The sequence below is a fragment of the Lactuca virosa genome, chromosome 7, assembly GCF_052849685.1.
Source record: "Lactuca virosa cultivar CGN04683 chromosome 7, Lactuca_virosa_CGN04683_v6, whole genome shotgun sequence".
NCBI classification, from domain to species: Eukaryota; Viridiplantae; Streptophyta; class Magnoliopsida; order Asterales; family Asteraceae; genus Lactuca; species Lactuca virosa.
The window spans coordinates 250,655,731-250,673,809 of NC_136432.1; the positions used below are offsets into that span (position 1 = coordinate 250,655,731).

Below are 18,079 nucleotides of genomic sequence, written 5' to 3' on the forward strand. Positions count from 1 at the left end.
TCGAATTCGTACATTGGTCACTTATCAGGGGATGACAAAATTTCGTGTTTATACAACAAGTACAGTATGTCTTTTAAATTTTCGAAAATTCAAAAATCCAAAAAGATTTTCTTTTGTTTTGCCATTTAAATTTTCGAAAATTCAAAAATCCAAAAAGATTTTCTTTTGTTTTGCCATTTAATTTTCGAAAATTCAAAAGTAAAAAGATTTTCTTTTGTTTTGTCATTTCATTTTCGAAAATTCAAAAATCCAAAAAGATTTTCTTTTGTTTTGTCATTTCATTTTCGAAAATTCAAAAATTCAAAAAGATTTTCATTTGTTTTGTCATTTCATTTTTCGAAAATTCAAAAATCCAAAAAGATTTTCATTTGTTTATGTCTTTTACAATTTTCGAAAATTCAAAAATCCAAAAAGATTTTCGTTTATTCTTTCTTTATTTTCGAAAAATCAAAACAACATAAATATTTTGATTCTTATTTCTTTTTAGTATTTTGTTGCAGATTATCATGAAAATACAGAGGGGATTATGTTTGCAGTACTAGGGTCAGGTATATTTTTCGTATGAATCGATAAACTTTTTCATCATTCGAACTAGTTAGGTTGTCGCTAGAAGCATGCTGCTGCATGTTGTCCAAAGCCTCCATGACTCAATGTGTGTGTACGAAAGCCTTAATGAAATTTTTCATACGAAAATTTCTTCCCAATCAGGCTTATATTCACATTAGTCTCTGAGCTACCTGACTCTTCTCAAAATGAGTTAAGAGTTTTCTATTTTGTCCACAAATAACAGAGGTACTTTTCGTTTTCTACATCAATCTTTTTCATCCATAACATTCTTACACGCTCACACACGAAAACATATGTCCGAGAGGTCTCTGATCAAACCCATCGAGACTTAGACATATCAAAAATCTGTGTTAATGATCTGACATCATGAGACCGTGATGAAAGTGAAACCCAATTTTCATCACCTTTTTAAGAAATTGACGGGGAACTATGTTCCAGATTTTCACGAAACTTTTGTTTCTGTACCATAATTCGAAACTTCAAATCATATTCATTTCGAATGAGTGGTCTTGATCAAACATTCGAAACCCACGATGTTTGTTAACCAACAAGATCCAACACAAAAAAAATTTTGAATATGATTTCCGTGCGAGTTTCATTCGAATATCAATGTCATTTCAAATTTATAAAAGCCAACTTGTCACTGACTACACTGGTCAAACAAGTAATTTCTGTTACAATTTCTCACCTTATGTTTAGGTTGACATGTAACGAAAATTTTGAACTACCCACGAAGCATTATAAAAGAAACCCTTCGATGCTTATCAACAAGTATTCGATTGTAATTCACGGGAACCCACACAAGCTATTGATCATTTCTCTTAATGATTAATGAAGTAATCTTTGCCCGGGATTTTATCTACTTTTGTGTCAATGGTTTGACATCACAAGATCCCATATTTTTCGTATATTTGTTTCTTGTCTACATTCTTTGGAACACTGCACTCACGAAATCCTTGAGGCTCTGAGTAATACCAACTCAGGCTGATGATTTCGAACTTCTGGCGTATGACTTCACTTTTCATCCCAAAAGTGAAAGAGCCTTGCTTCCATTCGAAGGGTTTTGACGGTTACAATATTCTTGGGGAAAACAAGACAGGCTGTTTCTGAATGACGTATGGTATTCTGTCCGTTTTTCAAGGCGATGTGACAGCTACTTTTTGACGCATGGCTACTTTTATGCAGTAATGGTCCGAGTTTCAAGGTGCCACGCCAGATATCATTAAATACACATCCTGCTTCAAATTCAAACTTCAGGGTTACATATAAAAGGGGATTCAAGGGTTCATTATCAGTTTACGCATTCCAAAAGCAAAAATTCTCTAAATTCTCTGCTTTTCAAAATCCTCAAACCCTAACAATGGCGACTTCTGTTCATGTTGATCCTTCCACTGAAGATGTTTCTTCCGTACCAATAATGAAGATTCAAGCAACTAACTATTACGTGGACGGTGAAGTTTCTCAATATCAGGAAGAATTGAAGATGCTCATCGTTGCCTTGAAGAACTCTGTGTTATCTGAGGCGATGTTCAATTCTTTCTCTGTTCCAATGTCCTGGCTTTCTCAAGCAGGATCAACTGCAACTTACAACAAAGCATCTGATACGATTACTTTTTATCTGGTGAACGACAAAAAGGTCAGGCTATCCAAGAAACTTTTCTGCCAAATTCTTAATATTCCGAATTCGCCTCCATATGTTGATTTCACATTCCCTCAAATCGTCTACATGTTTAATGAGATGGGATATCAGCCACCATTGTCCAAGATTAGTGATTTTAAGAAATCTGGTCTTCCACGACTATGGAATTTCTTATTTGGTATTTTTCTACGATGTTTGACTGGGAGAACAGTTGGTCTAGACAAAGGAAGAATGGAGGTTTATGCCATGGTTGCTGGCATATATTATGATCTTCAAGTGGACTATTCTACACAATTATGGAAGGAATTCCAAAAGAGTGTAGAACATACGAATGCTATTCATGGTATTTCGTGTGCACGATATTGGAACCTGATTTTGCAATATTTTTATAATAAGGGAGGGATTTTGGTACCAAATGATGAAGAAAAAGTTGTTTTTCAATCATACCACTATCCGAAGGAAGTTATAGATAGTGCTGATGATTTTCCAACTGTCGCTCGTATTCCAGATTCGATGCTCAAAAGAGTTGATCCTACGAATTCAGTTTTGGTAGCATATTTGCAAACAATTGATTCTTTTGTTCAGACTGGGATATTGTTGCCAAGGGAAGAAAAGAAGTCTAAACGATCAAAGAAGTCTGAACCTGCTTCTTCTGAAAAGCAAACCAAGGATTTGACATCTTCGAAATCTCCAAAGAAGAAGCCTAAAATTGTTGAAGTATCTGTTGCTGAGACTCAAGTGGTTGAGCCCATTCTTGAAGAAACACAAGAAAATGTAATCATTCCTTCGAAGACTGGAATGTTTCGAAGAATCAAAATGAAGTCCACCCACAAAAGCAAGTCTCCTACACACAAAGTGGTTCGAAAACCTCAAATCATTCATCAAGGTGTGTTAATCCGAGAAGTGCCAGCACCTGTTTCTCCGGTATCCAAGAAACGAAAGGCTGAGGATATGGCCAAACGTTTGTCAAAGAAGAAGAAGAAGAAGACTCGAAAATTTGTGATTTCTACTGAGTCAACAGAAGATGATGATGAAAGAATTCCAGAAACCCCAGAGTTCACTCATCTCGCAGAAAGTTCCACTCCTGAGAAGACAGTCGTCATACCACCCGAAGATTCGATTGCCAAATCAGTTTCTGAGGCGGTTCGCACTTTAGGCATTCCTATACACGTATCTGATACGGATGCAAATGTCGATATGGGTGAAGGAGGTTCGAAGAATGAAGCTCAAGGTCACGTTACTTCTGCTCCTTTTGAAAGTATTGTTTCTTTACCATTATCCACTACTCCTCTAACTTCAACCACAGATTCCCCAACATTCGAACACATTCTTGATCAACCCTTTACTTCTATTTTTTCTTCACAATCTACTGAGCCACCCAAACCAACTTCACCTGTTCAAGAAACCATTTTTATGGAGACAGAAACTGATAATGAGGGGTTTGGAGGTATGTTTGAGGAATTGGAATTCCAGGAAGAAGAAGAGCAATTTCCTGATCATATGCTAATGACCATGAAGCAGTTTAAAATTCTGAATCAGAAATTGAATTCAATAATTCAATCTCAAGCAGATCTAGGGGGTGGTTCATCTGTTTCTAGTTTGGAGGTTGATTCACTGTTGAAAATGCTCGAAGCCAGAGTTGTTAGTAAAGTATCTGGAATGATTACTGACTCTGAGTCTCGAATTCTGGAGAAGGTTGATTATAATGATCAAAATAATGAACTTTGGATCAAATCTTAAAATTCAATGTTTACAAGTGATGTGAAAAATTTGAAGAATGTCATAAGGGAACGACATGTTATTTTTGTTCAAGAGGTAAAGAAAGTAAGGGAGGATGTAAATTTGCAGATACACGAACTTCGTGAAGATATGCAAAAAGAAATTGCCACTGTTCAACAAGATTATGCATCCTTAAATCAGAAGGTTGATATCATTTGTGACGCAGTCACACGATTTGTTAAGTTGTGTGAAAGTTTGAGTCCTCAAATAACTCAACTTTCAACATCCGAAAGTGCAAGCTTTGAGGAAGTGCTTACGTTGCTCAAGGAGTTAAAAGAGATTTCTGATAGGCCGGTTTCTTCTCTATTGATTACTCCTGAATTTTTATCCTAGAAGTTTATCCAATTTGAAGCCATTCTCAACAAGCAACTTGCTCCTCTCTTTCGCATATCCAGCCTTCTTCTAACAACAAATGCCCCGCCTGTTTTCACAGGGGTGCAAGGGGGAGAAAGAAAAACTACTGAGTCGAAGGCTAGTGGCGAGGATGCGAAAGTTGTGGGAAAAGTTTTTCCTTCAAAAATCCCAACAACAAAACCAGTAATAGTTTCTGCTGAACTGGTTACTTCAACAGTCGTAACAACAATGCCAATTGCAAGACCAATTTCGAAAGGAATTGTGATTGGTAAATCTTCGGAGACTGGTGGGAGTGGCTCGAATCCAAAAGAGACAATTGAAAATCCAACCTTGAAAGATAAAGGGAAATCAATTCTTGTGGAAAAGTCGAAAGAAGAAAAGAAGGCTGCAGCAGAAGCTGAAATTGAAAAACTGAGGATTATTCAAAGAATTATGACTCAGCGTGCTAGTGATCCGAAGGGAATGGATAAAGGTGATCCAGCTAAACACTATAATTACGAAACAATTGAGGCCAAGGTTGCTTTTAATCACATGTATACATTCGAGAAGAAACCAAAGCAGAGTTATTTGGTCACGAATACTGATGCAAGTCAGCTGGATCTTCCGATAAACGAAATGATGTTTATCATGCCTCAGTTCAAAGCCGAAGGGAATTTGAAAGAAAAGGATGAAGGTACACACATGAAAATTCGTTTTCATGCTGTTCTTGGAAAAGCCCCTGAGGAAGTGTGGTCATTGGTTAAAATCAAGAAAGTGATCAGTATGAAAAAGGATGTGATTTTCGAAAACACAGTCCAGAATGTTAAGTATGTGGTTGCCAGAGCAAATGGAAATATTTGCGAATTTACGATTGCTGACTTTCCATTGATGAACTTGTATGATCTTATACAAGTTGCATTGCTTTTAAAAGACAAATCATTTTCATTCCTTCAAAACACTGAGCCGGATGAATTCAAGCTTGGAGTTGCTCACATCAAGATTTTTATCGAAAACTATTATGAGTGCTTGGCACTAACAGATGTGGAATTAGCTACTGCCAAGGGAATGGAAATAAAAGCACTGATGGCTCCTACGAAGACTCAGGCGGAATTGAAGAAGTATGCTGATGGTGAAATTTGCCTGAAGCCTTTTGGAATAGTCTTCGCAGGAAAAGACAAAGCTGGAAAAGCTAAACGATTCTTATTCCAAGCAAGCGAAGTGGAGAGATATTCAACGTCTCAATATACGAACTTAATTGTTCGTATGAATCATTGCAAGAAAAACAATGAAGGTGATAAGAAAGAGCTAAAGAATATTATTTCCTGGTACACGGAGATTCGAAGAGTGTTGCTGTATTCCATCACGCTTCTTACTAATTGAAGACTTCGACTATGATTACAAAGGGGGAGATTGTAAGGGTCGAATTGTTGTAATTAGTCGAAGTGTGTTTTAGACTCTTCGAAAGTTTTGTAATGTATTTTACTAGGGCGCCTTTTATTCGAAGCGATAGTGTCAAGGCCTTAGTATATTTTTTGTATGCTTTCAGTTCCCTATAAATAGGGTTATTTACTAGAGTTAGATAAGGACTTTTACAGACTTGTCTATTTGTACTCAATAAAAATACGAAAGCATAATAGAGCATAACAAGATCATATTTACATCCTGTGTTCAATTTCGCATTCTTACTTGAATTCATACTCTGATTAATTCAATACTCGATTCTTTGATTCATCAGGGACTGGTACCCAACAACACTTTAGTCCGACCGGAAATCATCAGGGAAACCACTGAGAAGATCGTTCAGATTCGGGAACGCCTGAAGGCATCCAGAGATCGACAGAAAAGCTATGCAGACACAAGGCGAAAGCCTCTGGAATTCCAGGTCGGTGATCGCGTATTTCTCAAGGTCTCTCCCTGGAAAGGGATGATCCGATTTGGAAAGCGGGGAAAGTTAAATCCACTATACATCGGACCATTCGAGATCCTCGCCAGGATCGGTCCGGTGGCCTACAAGCTACAGTTACCACCCGAACTCTGCAATGTACACACTGTCTTCCATGTATCAAATCTGAAGAAGTGCCTATCGGACGAAACTCTCATTATTCCTCTAGATGAGATCGAGATCAACGAGAATCTTCGTTTTGTTGAAGAACCAGTTGAGATAATGGACAGGGAAGTGAAGCGAACCAAACAAAGCCGTATTACTATTGTAAAGGTTCGATGGAGCGCCAAATGCGGACATGAGTTCACATGGGAACGTGAAGACCAGATGATGCAAAAGTACCCTCACATATTCTCTAGTTCTTAGTGACTACTCTCGAATGAATTTTGGGACGAAATTCCCTCTAACGGGGGGATGATGTCACAACTAGCAATTTCGGTTTATGATTGTATGCATGCACCAACACTCTTTTCATATAACATAATTGAAATAGACTATGTTAAGTCAAAGATGAACATATTTTGGATGCACCATAAGCAAAACATGTGAGATATTGAAACAACACAAATTTAAATGTCAAGGGGGACCAAAAATGACCAAAACTTATTTGTGGAACAATTAAGTGTTCGACCATGGATCACCATGACCGAACACACTTTGTTTGGTCTCTTTAAAAACCGAACACACCTTGTTTTGGGCCCCATAAGACCGAATTCCCCATTAAATGGGCCTTACAAGACCGAATTCTCCATAGAATGGCTATATAGGACCGATTTCCTCATTTCCAAAAATTTAAAAAAACCGATTTCTATTGGGATAAAATTGGTCATGCTTTGAATATTTAATATGTGTTCGGTCAATTCAAGGAATTTTTAGAATGAATATCATTTTGTTAATAGATTTCCTATACGTAAAAGTTGTCTTGGGAAACTAAAATCGGCCATACCTTGAATAAATTAATATGTGTTCGGTCAAAATCAAAAACTTTTCAGTGGGATATCATTTGTTTATTAGATATCAGTACATCAAAGGTTCATTGGAAACAAAAGTCGGCCTTACCTCTTATTATCCACCGAATTACCATGCAAATCTCCCAAATACCTAGCATGCATCCATGCCACTTCTATATCTTATAACCCACGACTGAATACTTATTCAATTCATTTGCACTCTGTTCTCTTCTCTCATTTCCTCTCTGAAACTTTATCTATTTTCAAACTCTCTCAAGATCAAGAGTGTAGTTCTTCAAATAACTTCATCATCTAAGTGATTTTGCTTTTTGGTAAGTACTTCTACAAACTCCTAGTGTTCTTACACTTATTTATGATCATTTCATTCCATTTACACACAAAAATTTCGTGTGTGACCCTTCATAAGGTGTTAGAGACTTCAAGTGTTCTTCAAGAAAAAATCTTAGTGTTTGGCTCAACAAACTCTACTCCACACTTCAAACCCTCTCACAAAAACACCCAAGGTGAGCTTCATACCCCTTATTTTCATGTTTTTCTACCTTTAGGGGGGGGGGGAATACAAGCTTAGTTTTGTGTTTGATCTTAGTATTTATGCTTGCATGTGTATATTTTCATGCTATTGTGTGTGAAATGCTATGAACTGCTGATAAACCTCCATGAACTCGAGATTTCATCATGTTTTGAAGTGATTACAAAATAAGTTACATTATGTAGCTTCATAAAATAGTTGGACATGATAAACATGTTTACAAAGTTATCATGAAACTAAAAGAAAAATACAAGAAAGGACCTTATTTGTCAAATAAGTGAAAAATGGGCTAAAATGATCATTTTGAACAAAATGGGTCTTTTATGTCATTTTCGGTTTTAAAGAGACTAAAATGGTTATTTTCGTAAAAATGGACCTTTTATGTCATCTCCGGTATTTTTGGACCAAAACGGTCATTTTTGATAAAATGGACCAAGTATGACAAATTTCACTTACAATGGGCCAATAATGTCATTTTTACTATAAATGTGCCTAAAATGTCATTTTAACACTAATTGGACTAAAACGTTCATTTTTGTTTACAAGTGGGTTTCTTACAACATTTTACCCTAATTGGGCCGGTTACATTCATTACATGTTTATTGGACCTTACAACACACTTTACGCTAACCAGGCCTACAACAAATAAATACTCGACATTTCGATAAAAACAAATTGCATTTTATCACTAATGTTTCGTAATCAATTACATACTCGAAGCATTTTTTGAAAATACTAAATAATGTGATACATTGTTCGCGTAAGATTAGTTAAGGCTCTTGTGAGACACACATTCATTCGTACCTACCTAGCGTACACCGTAAGCCCTGTAGTTATAACCAGAGTCTCCTGGAGGGAGAGCGAGAATTTGTGTATAGATCTATACGGGGATGACACTCCACACCTGAGCTGCTCGCTACATCTAGACAGGCCAATCTAGGGTGACAAATGTCTTACCTAACGCGACGCCTGAAGAACGTCATGACAGGCATAACAGTCATATCAAGCATGGTTATAGCGACTCACATAGAAAATAACAAACAAATAAATTTACGGAATACACATATTATACTCTTGATACATGGTACGAACTAAACATTTGTTACATTACTCGGGTCTTAGGGTCAAGACCACACCTTTTCATTTATACAGAAAATATAGGATTTTATGGGAAACTCTTTTTATACATTACCAGACAAGATCACACATGCTCTAATACATGATTTGAAACAAAAACTTACAAACCATTTTTACAGAAAATATCGGATTTTCTGGTGATTACAAACTACTACAAAACTTTTCATACAAACATACTTATGAACTCACCAACATTCTATATGTTGACGCTTTTCAAAATAACTTGTATTCTCAGGAACTCGCTAATCAGGTTGGTCGTCAAGGAAATGTGGACTTTTGTTGTAATTTGTTGTCATCATACAGTTAATATTTTTGGGGGATGTTATTTGTGAACAAACACACTTATGTAAAACTATGATGGTTGTTATATTTCATGTACGATGATGATGTTGTCTTTGATTCATTTATATACACTGTGATGATATTACAAGATGAAGTCACCCCACCCCCGGACGTTTCCGCTGTTTCTCCGGTTCAGGGGTGTGACACCAAAACACCTCACGAGATGTGGACAGGGAAGGTTCCCTTGTTGGCACATATCAAGGTTTGGGGTTGCGATACTTTCATAAGACGAGAGACTCACGACAATCTCGAACCTTGTAGTGAGCGGTGTATTTTCATCGGCTACCCACAGAAGTCCTTTGAATATCTCTTCTATAGACCGAGTGACAATGTTGTCTTCGTTGCAAGGAGCGGGGTTTTCCTAGAGAGAGAGAGAACTCATATTCCAAGAGGACAGTTGGAGGCAAATTGATCTTGAAGAGCTTCAAGAATCAAGCGATGAAGGAACCTATAACACTGGCGCTCAACCCGAGGAGGAAACTCCTGTTGTACCGATTGACGAGTCTTTACCTCTAAGACGTTCCAGTAGAGTTAGTATTCCACTCGTATTATATGGTTTCCATATAACTGCTGAGGGTGATACGTTTATTAGTGATAGTACACTAATAAATTTGGATGAACCTAACAACTACAAGGAAGCCATGGCAGGCTCGGAGTCTGCAAAATGGAAAGAGGCTATGGACAACGAGACTCAATCCATGTATCACAATCAAGTCTGGAACTTGGTTGACAATGTACCAGGTCGTAAGACGGTCGGGTGCAAATGGATCTTCAAGAAGAAGACCGACATGGATGGGAAAGTACACACATATAAGGCACGATTGGTTGTGAAGGGCTTTACTTAAACTCTTGGAGTTGACTATGATGAGACCTTCTCACCAGTTGCGAAGATTAAATCTATAAGGGTTATGCTAGCTATAGCTGCGTTTCATGATTATGAAATATGGCAAATGGATGTCAAAACTGTTTTCCTAAATGGGAAGTTGGCTGAAGATGTTTACATGAGTCATCCAGAGGGTTTTGTCAATGCGAAGCACCCTAATAGAGTGTGTAAGCTTGAAAATCCATCTATGGATTAAAACAAGCATCTCGCAGATGGAATCGTTGGTTCGATGAGAAAGTCAAAGAGTTTGGTATTTCGGGAAGCGAGGATGAGTCCTGTATATATGTCAAAGCCAGTAGGAGTATAGTTAGCTTTATCGTATTGTATGTGGATGACATACTGTAGTGGTGTTGATTATGATGACATGTGCGGAATAAGAAAGATCTAGTGATCATCATACAAAATCAAGAACACATGAAGTAAATAAATCTGGGTTTAGCTCTCATTAGTATTGATAGAAAGAGTACAAATGGGTCTTGCAATTTCTCTCTCTAAACTAATGCTCTCAAAGTGTTCATTAGAAAAAATGAGTGTCACTCACTTCCTTATAAAGGAAAGACAACTCATTACACACATAAAAAGGAGTAAGCCCTCATGACATCCAAGACTGACTTTGCACCCTAACATTCTCCCCTTCAAAGTTAGGATTGGATGTACAGGCTTCAATATCCAATGAGCTCGCGCGATCAAGACCAAACTCCCCCTCAAAGTAACACCGGTCTTCAAATCCGCAAATGAATACCCGAAAAACTCGCTTCGAATACCCATCATTCTCCCCCTTTTTATAATCAATAAATGATTATAAAACCCATTAAGGGTGATAAGCGCCCGAGGAATAAACTTCACAATACTCCCCTTGATGTGTGCCAAAAATGAAACACCGAAAAACTTGCACGGAAAAACAATCACGAAAAAGTCTCAAATTTTTTTTCCAATTTGTGAAAGTTTTTAACTTTTGGGTGAGAGTTGCAAGATTTTCCAAAATCCGAGTAAAAACTGTCAATAACAGAATTCTGCAGGGACCCGTTGCGCCACAAACAACTAAAGATGCGAAACACTCCCCCATTTGCGAAGCTAGGCATAAAGTGTAAGTTCGCACCAACTGCAGGGACTAGAAATGAAAATTCTTCAGTTTCACAGCGGTGTAACCCCATTTTTGAAATTGGATATTTGCTGCCAAAATTTCGAAACTTTAGGTACTAACTTCGAAACATCTTCACAATGCATCAAAATTTCGAAAATAAGTCCTTATGTCGAAATGGATTTAAAGTGCCATGTCTTCGAAAGTTCAGGGACTAATTTCGAAAGATATTTGTTTTCTTCTTCTCCACTTCGTTAATCAGGTAACTAAGTCGTCTTTTACATCTTCACGCTTTGCTTTTTAGTGAGAGGGCTTTGTTAACGAATCGTGTATGACCCATGATAACGAAGCGCGAATCCATACCCTTCGTTAATCGACATCAAATCAAAGGTCCTTCCCTTCGCTAGTCGACCATATCTATCCCGACATCAAGTCTTCGATTCCTACTCATCAGTCAATATCAAGCAAATTAAGTGTAAACCATGGCCTTTCGTTATCGAAAAATAGCTTCCCCAGTGGATACAAATTAACATCGACATCAACAAGTCGATTTCATCACTTCGTTAACAGACTTTTTATCAACAAGACTTCGCTTGTAACATACCCTCCTCGCTTTTAGTAAATAGGTCGTCATTCTTCAACAAGCAATTATTCACACATCGACCCATCGTACATCATCAATCGACCAAAAATCATATCCAGACTCCAAGCCTTCGAAATCCAAATCACCTTTGCAAAAGACATCAAGTATCAATTAGGCATCCAAAACCTTCGACTGTCAAACTCATTCGCTTTCAAAACCATATGTTCGTCATCGATGTTTCACAAAAGCAAAGCCTTCTATCCAAATAGATTCAAATACAATTTCATCCCAAATCAAAGTCGATTCCCAGTTATTCTCAATAGCGAACATAACAAGCGTACACCTTGGATTCATAATGAAATCAAAATCGACTTCGTTCAATCCTTTTATCTGTCTTTGTCCAGGCAAACACCAAACATCCAATATATACACAAGTTGAAATCGACTTCAGCATCATTTAACAATTTTCGAATCCAAACCCAAAATCATCAATCGATGACATCAACAATCAATCACTATTCGTCAATCGATTGTCCTTTGACTTTCGAAAGTCAATCTAACCATCGATTCCGATTGCTACTTGACATCGCATCAACCTTCTGTTCTCAGTCCAACCCTCAAATCGATTACTCAAAAATTAATTATCAGGTCTTCGTTATTAATCGACTTCCAATATCATCGATCAACAACCAAAAATTGATATTCAAACATCGAACTCAAGAATCACATGATGATAATCCATTGGTACAACTCAGTGAAGCGTGCGTACAAGTTGAACCAAGAAGAAGAATTTTGACTTTTTGTTTTGACTCTTCAATTCAACAGTCGACAAACAAAAATCCATGAATCTATCATCGATTTTCAGATCAAACAGAGAATATTCAAGTTGTTCTTCAACAATCAATCATAAGAACACAAGTTTTATACTTATACTTCCTTCCAAATTGATCCAAGTGAAGGAATCAATTGAGAAATCGAAACTTCAGATGCTAAAAATGGACACTAAACAACTTTATCCATTTATATATCAAAGATAATCAGATGCTAGACGCGAGATACAAGATACAATATGCGTGAATTGTGATGTGATAAAAAAATCGACTTCTATAGTTGAATACTGGAAAACTTGAATAAGCAGAATGAATCGAATTGATCTTGGGCTCACATTTTGTTTGTAACAATAACCAATGAATACAAATTGGGCTAAAAAATGAACAGTATTCGAAAGTTTATAAAAAGATGAACAGTAACAAGATTTGGTTTTAGGCTTGATCTTAAAAAAATATTGTTGGATCACCAATGGGGGTTGAAACGAATTAGATCCAACGAGATAAATCGATCAAAAATGAAAAATGCAAAATACGAATCGAAATCATGGATGTTTTGGAATCCATTTGAGAATTTGTGATACCTTTTTGACAAATCGAGATCATTTGCAACGAACGAATCAAATTTAGAAGATCTTTGTTCTTTTGTCGGAACGAGAAAATCTCCAATTTGAACATTGTACAACCCACTATGCGTGATGTACAACTCGTTCTTCGTGTTCTTCGTCAATCCACGAACATCTTCAAAAGAACCACTAACACTTTTGGGTTTTGACTTCAAATTCAATGCAACACTTGGAGATTGTTGCTTTGAAACCCAAATTTGGTTCATGGATTTCGGATTCACAACAACATTCGACGATTTTTGTGAATAAACCTACTTGTTTTTCCTTTTAATCTTCTTCTTCTTTTTCTTTCTCATCTTTTTGCATCTTGAAGATTTGATTTCATGAACAAACTCACTTTCCACAACTTCAACTTTATGAGTCTAAATCAAATCTTTTGGAGTTTGATACTTGTGATTTTCTTGGATCACCGGCTTCCGATAAGGAATCAATCCTTCAAACGAATCAGAAGAACACAAAATATCATCGGTTTGAACTCTAATCGAGCAAAAAACTTTTTGATCAAAAGAATCAACTTGAAATCCTTTTTCTTGAACATCAAGAACATCAAGAACACGATGATCATCATTAAGAACATGTTCTTGAGCTTCACGACAATTTGCATAATTTTCAAGTTTATTACTTCCAGGTTTACATTCAGCAAGAAAAATTTCTTTTATGACTTCACCTTCTCTCTTATTTCTTCGCCTTTTTTTTGATACGATGTAATCAATTGATCAAACAAATATTTGATTTGATAAATTGGATGCCAAATTAATTTTCCAACCTCATTCTTCTCTCCATTTGAAATGTGTTCATATTCATTCATCAATCCAACAGTCAAAAGATAAATAATTGATTCAAAAGTGTATTTGCCTAATGAACTTCCATTCTGTATCAACCATTTCTCCATAATTGCTTCTTTTCCTTTGAATCAAATGATATGAACTTGGGTTTTCTAGAGAGAGAAAGTAAAAATCAAGGAGATCTCTATAGAGAGAAAGTGAATATGAACCAAATTCTAGTAAGAGAAAGTGGTACAAACAAGTATTCTAGAGAGAGAAAATCGAATTATGGATGAAATCAAGAAAAATTCGATTTCTAGAACACCAAACACTCTCTAAACACGAAGCTCAATAAGAACATGAAGAATCACCAAATCTAGATTGCCACCATGGATCAATTATTGATCAAATCAAGAACAACCGCTCTGATACCAATTGTAGTGGTGTTTATTATGATGGCATGTGCGGAATAAGAAAGATCTAGTGAATCACCATACAAAATCAAGAACACATGAAGTAAATAAATCTGGATTTAGCTCTCATTAGTATTGACAGAAAGAGTACAAATGGGTCTTGTAATTTCTCTCTCTAAACTAATGCTCTCAAAGTGTTCATTAGATAAAATGAGTGTCACTCACTTCCTTATAAAGGAAAGACAACTCATTACATACATAAAAAGGAGTAAGCCCTCATGACATCCAAGAGTGACTTTGCACCCTAACACATACTGCTCATAGGAAACGACATCCCAACCTTGCAGGAGGTTAAGTCCTGGCTTGGGAAGTGCTTCGCTATGAAGGACCTCGGAGAAGCTGCTTACATTCTAGGGATAAGGATATTAAGAAATAGGAATAAGAGACTAATATGACTTAGTCAAAACACTTACTTGGATAAAGTGTTAAAACGTTTTAGCATGGAGAATTCCAAGAAAGGGGAGTTACCAATCCAAAGCAATACCAAGTTGAGTAAGACTCAGAGTCCGAGTACCGAAGCTGAGATAGCAGAAATGAGTCGAGTGCCTTATGCTTCCGCTGTTGGCTCAATCATGTATGCTATGACGTGTACTTGCCCTGATGTGGCCTTCGTTTTGATCATGGTCAGCAGATATCAAGGGAACCCTGGTAGAGCACATTGGACTACGGTAAAAAACATTCTTAAGTACCTGCGGAGGACTAAGGACTGGGCTCTTGTCCTCGGTGGGAGTGATTACTTGAGAGTGAGAGGGTATAGTGACGCCAGTTTTCAGACCGAACAAGATAATTTCCGCTCTCATTCGGGCTGGGTCTTTACCTTGAATGGAGTAGCAATGACATGGAAAAGTTCCAAGCAGGAGACTGCAGCTGATTCAACATGCGAATCAGAGTACATATCAGCAAGCGAAGCGTTAAAGGAGGAAATATGGCTAAAGAACTTCATCGGAGACCTTGGAGTTGTACCTTCCATAAAAGAGCCTATGGAGATTTTCTATGATAACGAAGGTGCGGTTGCCTTAACCAAGGAACCGAGGGATCATGGCAGATCCAGGCATATTGACAGAAAACATCACTTTATTAGACATCGGGTAGAAGAGGGACTCCTCGTAGTGAAGAGGGTATCGTTAGAGGATAACCTAGCAGATCCCCCTACGAAGGGACTGAGTAGGGTTAAGCACTTGCAGCATGCTAGGAGTATTGGGCTGAAGGACGAGATTAGTTTTACTGATTAGATAGCTTTTAGAAACTTCTAATAGATAAATTGTAATTAACATTTGATGATTAAATAAAGGAGTATTATTTATAAGTAATGTTACTGTCTTGTGTTAATTATTTACTATTGTTTCACTTTGCATGTTTTGACTTCCTAAATAATAAGATTAATTAAACTATCCACAGTCGATCATACATTGGAAGTAAGTATGAAAGAAGACTGTCATGAATTGGCTTGTAGATGGTTTAAGCGTTTAGACATAGCAAACGTTTGCTGCAACATTCATGAGTACTTCTGAAATAAGATTTGAGTATTGGATTAAACCCGCGCTCACATTAATCACTTCATGGAATTAATCACGAGTGATTGTGAGACGATAATATCATATAGTCTTTAAACCTAGATATATGAGTTGTTGTTTATGAGTTGGTTGTGCATTGATAATGCGTAAACGCATTAGTAACTTGATGTTATAAAACATATTGTTGTGTACGATTTAATGAGTAAATAGTACAAGCATATAAGTCAAAGTTTATATGTTCCTTTTATCCTACAAGGTTAAAAGAGATATGTTGGGCCCCTCGATGATTTGGTTTGACTTATGTGTCAGGCCCGATCCGGACTAAGTTGATGTGTTCAATTAAGTTCTACGTCAGACGAATCGGAAATCGGGAAACAAACTGCTGGACAATAAGTATGACTATGTTCCATGTATTTGTCCACACGATATCTTGAGAACGGAGGATTATACTGTTGGGTTTTCTACGCATCAAATACACTCTAAAACTAGGCAGCGGAAAAATCGAAACAACGATATACCTAAGTGTACATGCATCCTATGGATCTATGGCTTCATGCTAATTACATCAACCCTAGAAAACTAAAACATAAGTAAGAAAACATACCTCTTATGTAGACCTTGATCTCCATGCTTGAGATCTTGAACCTCCATGAAGTTGCTTGGATGAAAGGATCCAAACCAGAATCCCTCTAATGGTATCACACCCAATGACACCAAAGAGTAGAATAAAAATAACTAGGATAAGGGTCAATTTCACAAACCCAAAGGGGTTAGAAATCGTCCCTAAGTGGGGAAGGAAGAAGGGTTGGCGAAACTTCAAGCCAAGGTGCAAAGAGGAATGAAATCCCTAAGGCCCTATTTATAGCCTTGGATGCCTCCTAGGGTTTAGTACTCCTTCCCATGTGGGATGGAGGCCTAACCACGAAATTTCACTCCTTTCCCATGTGGGATGGAGTGATTTTCATCCAACCCTAATTCCATAAGGGTTCTGGAACATTCCTGATTAACCAACTATCGATTAATGAACATTCAACCCTTTAGTTAATTAAACTGTTAATTAATTCCCATAATATATTTCCAAAATATATTTCCAATTAGTTTCTAATTAATTATTAACCATAATAATTAATAAACCAATTTCTCCTTTATTTATTCTACTCAATTTGGGTCTTGAGGGCAACCCAAAAGGACCCTGCTATTATTAGAAATATTACCAATACTTAATGACCTTGGACACTATTCCAACAGTCTCCCACTTGGACAAGTCATCAACTATATGAGGACCAATATTTCTCCAATAATAACCAGAGAGTTAGCCATCCAATGTAACTACCGAACTCTTGATCTAATCAAGATTCAGCCCTTAGATAAGTGATCAACTATCCTTTCGTTCTATGATATCTGTATGAATTCGAGACATGGATAATGGTCAATCTCAAGAATTCAAGATTATGTTTCCCGATATAGATTTGTGACGACTACATCTGACTACTAAATTGAACACATCAATTCCAGTCAGGGCCCGGCCAAGCACTTTAGATGTCAGCACCAAATCATCGAGGGGCCCATAGACATCGCTTCTCTTGTTAAGGCAGAAGGAACGAATAAACTTCGAATACATAGTTTTTGTCTATTTCATCATGTCATACATGGACATACCCTTTATAACTACCAGTTACGGTTAGCGTTGGAGTAGACCAATGCATAACAGAATCATAGAGCAAAACCCCACATGTATCTAGGTTTGAAGAATAGAAGATATTATCGTCTTAGAATTACTTGTGACTGAATCCATGAAGTAATCTCTAAGCGTGGGTTGGTCCAATACTTAAATCTCTATTAAGCACTCATGAGTGTTAACGCAATCACTATGCTATGTCCGATCATTATGGACAATCCACTAATACTCATGACAGTCTTGAATCACTACTTACTTCCAAGAGTATGACCGACTGTGGACGTTTGAGTAAATTAATACTCGGGAAGTGGGTTCCAAACATGAAAAAGTGAGAACGCAGTGATAGGCTAATTGAAATGTGTAACATCCGGATTCCCAGGTATTCTATGTTATTCATTTATTTTGAGTTTT

General features: G+C 37.0%; 1 protein-coding gene across 1 annotated transcript in view; it reads left to right on the plus strand.

The window, feature by feature from the left end:
• The first annotated feature begins 1,927 nt into the window (after positions 1-1,927).
• Positions 1,928-18,079, plus strand: part of LOC145127716 (protein FAR1-RELATED SEQUENCE 5-like) — a 46,725-nt gene continuing 30,573 nt past the window's right edge. Inside the window, exon 1 of the mRNA XM_079062862.1 lies at positions 1,928-2,110. Coding sequence (XP_078918988.1) covers positions 1,928-2,110 — 183 coding nt within the window. The remainder of the gene's footprint in view (positions 2,111-18,079) is intronic.